The 4,577-nt window shown below is 38.3% G+C and overlaps 2 protein-coding genes and 1 non-coding gene across 3 annotated transcripts; 2 read left to right on the forward strand and 1 right to left on the reverse strand.

Annotated features, from left to right (window-relative positions):
* The first annotated feature begins 1,206 nt into the window (after window positions 1-1,206).
* LOC130715894 (uncharacterized) lies at window positions 1,207-2,247 on the forward strand. The gene has a single exon (XM_057566045.1). It carries the CDS (start codon window positions 1,207-1,209, stop codon window positions 2,245-2,247), a length of 1,041 nt encoding a protein of 346 aa, XP_057422028.1.
* On the reverse strand, window positions 1,600-1,706 carry LOC130734885 (small nucleolar RNA R71). Its single transcript, XR_009018222.1, has one exon. It is a non-coding gene; the product is annotated as a small nucleolar RNA R71 (small nucleolar RNA).
* Window positions 2,248-2,283: 36 nt separating the features above from the next.
* Window positions 2,284-3,684, forward strand: LOC130715901 (uncharacterized). Its single transcript, XM_057566056.1, has one exon. The coding sequence runs from the start codon at window positions 2,284-2,286 to the stop codon at window positions 3,682-3,684; it is 1,401 nt and encodes a 466-aa protein (XP_057422039.1).
* The last annotated feature ends 893 nt before the right edge of the window (window positions 3,685-4,577 follow it).

Consider the following 4,577-nt stretch of genomic DNA (forward strand, 5'->3'; position numbering starts at 1 on the left):
TGCCCTGTTTATAAAAGGCTCGACCAAGATCAGAAAGACATGATCTTTTGACCTATTTTGGACTTTTGAGAGAAAAAACTTCAGAGAGAAGAAGGGAGGAACTTTGGGAGCTTTGATTCACCATCCATCAAGCTGGAATCATCACCGAGGACGGCACGGATCATAACTTTCGTCTTAGTTCTTCTTGTAAGCATAGCATCCATGTCTATGGATAGCTAAACTTCTCTTTGTTGGGATTGGATGTAATACTTGACTTAAATGTATCCATCTTAGTTCTCTTTCATATGAATCTATTCTATCTCTTGATTTCAATGATATGATCTTGATTTTAATGCTTGTTTTAGCTTGATCAACTAGAACATGATTTGAGATTTGATATGTGAGTGAAAGCTACATATTTGAATTAGATTTAGGTTGTATCATCTAATTTACCTGATTGCTAGACATAGGGTTAGGTTTATTAGTCGCTTAACATCTGAACTCATTACGTTTTGCTTCGTTAGTTATGCGAGACATCGATAATTAGAGAAGTGAATCGTTAATCTGCTCATGTAAGAAATTAATGAGATAGATAAGAACTGATGTGATGAAATCAAGGATAAAATAGGTTGTATGTGTTGTATTATAGGATATATGAGAGTTGATGTGTGAACCCCAATCCCAACAGCTTTCTCAATCTGTTTTTAAACCCGTTTTTATTACTGTTTTATGTCCACAACATTTCTCAAAACAATCAACCAAACGCTTCTTGAACTCTTTGCTTAAGCAATTTAGCTAAAGAACAGCGTTGTATTTCCAATTCCCTAAGGACGATAAAAACCCTTTACTATACTACAATTGAATCTTGAAAGGGATTTGAAAGTAGTTGTGGTAAAAACCTTAACAAAATGGCGCCGTTGCCGGGGAATTGCGTCAATACAAAAGCATTGCTTTAGTTTCTCATCTTGAGCAATTGTGAATATAGTATATAGTTTTATTTTATCTTTTTATTATCTTGTTGACTGACTTTCTTGGCTAGGTTGTATTGTCACTTTGTTTATGCGAGGTAAAACTCCAGCTGATCAACTATTGTTCGATCCATAGATCGAAGCTACAGCTAGGAGAAACAATAGCAAGACAAGGAGGAGAAAACAATTAGCTGAGCAAAGGAGGGAGGAAGAAGCATCGTCTTCCTCAATCTCTTTAGTAAGACAACAGACAGAGACCATGGCTGCAGAACCAGCTGGTGGTGGAAATGAGGATACAAATGTAGGATTTGTGAACTTCACTCCAAGGAACATAACCAGGATTGGTAGGCCTGCAGGTGCTGCTAGGCCACCTGAAGTGAAGACTGGATTGGTGCAGCTGATGTATGCTAATCCTTTCGCTGGCTTGGATCATGAGAATCCTTACACTCACCTGACAAAGTTGTATGAACTTTGTTGTACTGCTGGAATTAGCCAAGCTGAGGAAGAAGCTGTATTTCTGAGGCTCTTCCCTTTAACTTTGATTGGGCAAGCAAAGGATTGGTTCTTGGATCAACCACAGACAACTTTAGCTGATTGGAATGAATTGGAAAAGAAATTCATGACCAAGTACTTTTCTGAATCAAAATATATGGATTGTAGAACTGCAATTTCTACTTTTTCCCAAAGTACAGGTGAAAGTTTGCGTGAAGCTTGGGAAAGATACAAATCCATGTTGAGGAGGTGCCCGAATCATGACTTTGACGCCAAGACACAAATCCATCTTTTCAGAAAAGGTCTTCAACAACAGAGCAGGATAATGGTGGATGCAACTTCAGGAGGTTCTTTGATGACAAAGTCTCCAACTGAGGCCATTCAGATCATTGAGGCTATGGCTCTAAATGACCACCAAGATCAACATATGAGAGGACCACCAAGGAGAGGATGCGTTCTGGAATTGGGATCAAGTGATGCTATCTTGGCCCAAAACAAGCAACTGCAGCAACAACTGGATGAAGTGAAAAAGACTCTTAGTGATCTTCCCAAACAACTTCGGGAGATGCAAGATTCTTCTTCCAGGAAGCAGGTGAACAGGTGTGATGTGTGTACTAAGGATCATCCAACAGAATACTGTCAATTACAGGAAGAGGAGGTTCACTACCTAGGAAACCAGCAGAGGCAAGGGTACCAGAACAACTATCCCAGGGGAGGTAATCAACAATACAACCAACCTTGGAGGCAAGATGCAAGGCCTTCCACCAGCAGGGCACCACCACCTTACCAGAATCAGTCATACCAATAGCCGCCACAGAGCAGGAATCCAACATTAGAAGATACAATGAATCAGTTCATGCAGATGACTATGACCAATCAGAAGAACACAGAAGCTTCTATTAAAAATTTGGAGATCCAAATGGGCCAAATGGCTAAGCAGATGGCAGAGAATCAGAAAGGGAAGTTCCATGCCAATACAGAAGACAATCCCAGGGAGCATTGTAATGCAATATTCACAAGAAGTGGGAGAGTAGTTGGTGGAGAGGTTGGTGATGAGATTGATGTGGATGAAGAGAAAAATGAGAGCCATGATCCAAAAGAGAGTGAAAAAGAGGAAGAAGTTGAAAAAGAAGAAGAAAAGAATAAAAGAGAGGTTGTAGATAGAGAAGTAAAGAAAAAGAGTGAAAAAAATGAGAAAAAGAATGAGAGTGAGGAAATTAGGTGGAGTCCGCCTATCCAACGCTTGCCATATCCTCCTAATTCCAAGAAGATTGATCATGAGAGGCAAAGGAGGAGGTTTATTGACATTTTCAAGCATTTGAACATCACCATGCCATTTTCTGAAGCATTGGAGCAAATTCCGTCATATGGCAAGTACATGAAAGAGCTTTTGAACAAAAAGGACAAGTTGAAAGCACTGCATGAAGATGAGGTGATCCAGCTCAATGGACGTTGTAGTGCAATTCTACAACGCTTACCACCTCCAAAGCATAGAAGTTCCAAGAGTCTTGTCTTGCCGGTTAAACTTGAAAACAATCAATCCTGTAATGCACTGATAGACTCTGGGGCTACTATCAATTTAATGCCTCTTTCCTTGTTGAAAAGGTTGGGAGATGTGGAAGTAGAGCCTACAGGGATGACGCTGCAACTAGCTGATAAATCAGTCAAATTACCTCAAGGAATTGCAGAGAATGTGACTGTGATGGTGGAGCAACTGAATTTCCCAATAGACTTTGTGGTTGTAGATGTTCCTGAAGACAAAGAGATCCCAATCATTTTAGGGATGCCATTCATTATCACTGCCAGGATAGCATTTGATGTAGATACTGGGATCCTGAAGGTGAGACAAGGTGAAGATGAGGTACATTTTACAGTTTTTAGTGATAATCATCACCGACAAAGCAAAGGTATGGTTTCTTTAATTAAAAATGTTGGTTTTGATTTGGAAAAATTATTTGATGAGCATGATCCATCATCATCTTCAATTGATGCATCAAATCACTTGTCTGAGCTTGAAAATGCAAAAACTAAACATTGTGAAAATAAAAACTGTGATTTTGATGGTAAAGAGGATGTGAAGAATGGATTAAGGAAGAAAGGAAGGATAAGAAAGAAGAAAAAGTTTTCTAAGATGTGGAAGGTTGTGACTACGTGTCAAAAGTGCTTCAAAGAACTTCTGAAAAAGGAGAAGGAACCAAAGAGGAAGAAGGGAACCATTCTCTCCTCTTGTCTTTGGTCTCCTTGACAAATTGGATTTCAAAGCGTCAAGCTATTGACGTTAAAGAAGCGCTTCCTGGGAGGCAACCCAGTGTTTAGTTAGATTTTCCAGTTTTCTAGTTAATTTAGTTAGTGACATGGTGATTTTGTGAAGTTTCACTTTAATTTGTGTTTTCTTGTGCTTCACAGCTTTTTGTCACCATATTGAGTATGTTCAAAGGCTTAGAGATCAATGATTTGATGGATTTGTAAAAGATAGGGTTGTGACTTGTTTTTGCATGCGAACTTGAGGAAATTGTGCATCCTGTGATTTTCTGTTTAAAACCTAAGTTTCAAAGTTATATCAGGTCTAATTTGATGCTTACCATGCATATGAATTGATGATTTTTGAGGTTGGTGTGTTTTGAGAAAATTGAGGTATGTAGTAGTGTGATCATGATGAAAAACAAGTCACTCTAGGTGATTTTCTGCATTAACTGTGCAAAATTGCTTTCCATAACTTTTGAACAAACTCATGTTTGTGTTTTAATGTTAGTTTTCAATATTAGAATAGGAACCAATGTGAAAATTTAGGCTTTGAAGTGAAAGTGCATTAAGACTGCTCATTGTGTAGTTTTCTTGATCTTGGAGTGTGTCATATGGCGATGTGCTACAGCTGTGAAGTTTAAGGCTTCTCACAAGTTTTAAATGATATGAATAGTGAGTCTAAGGACTTAGAAAGCTAGGAAAATGAGAAAAGAAAAAATTGAGGTGTTGAGTTGTGAAAATAGCAGAATTGTGTGTAAGGTATGAGTTAAAGTATGAAATAAGAATCTTGTGTCTCTTTTCATGATTTTAATCTTCGCACAAGTTTCTTAGATGATAAGTAAGTGGTTTATCTTCTTAGGAAGCATTGAGAATGGATGAATCAAAATTTGAGGT

This window comes from Lotus japonicus, chromosome 1, assembly GCF_012489685.1.
Source record: "Lotus japonicus ecotype B-129 chromosome 1, LjGifu_v1.2".
NCBI classification, from domain to species: Eukaryota; Viridiplantae; Streptophyta; class Magnoliopsida; order Fabales; family Fabaceae; genus Lotus; species Lotus japonicus.

Excerpts from the sequence above, each read along its gene's own strand:
- LOC130715901 (XM_057566056.1), top strand. The coding sequence starts at position 2,284 with ATGAATCAGTTCATGCAGATGACTATGACCAATCAGAAGAACACAGAA.
- LOC130715894 (XM_057566045.1), top strand. The coding sequence starts at position 1,207 with ATGGCTGCAGAACCAGCTGGTGGTGGAAATGAGGATACAAATGTAGGA.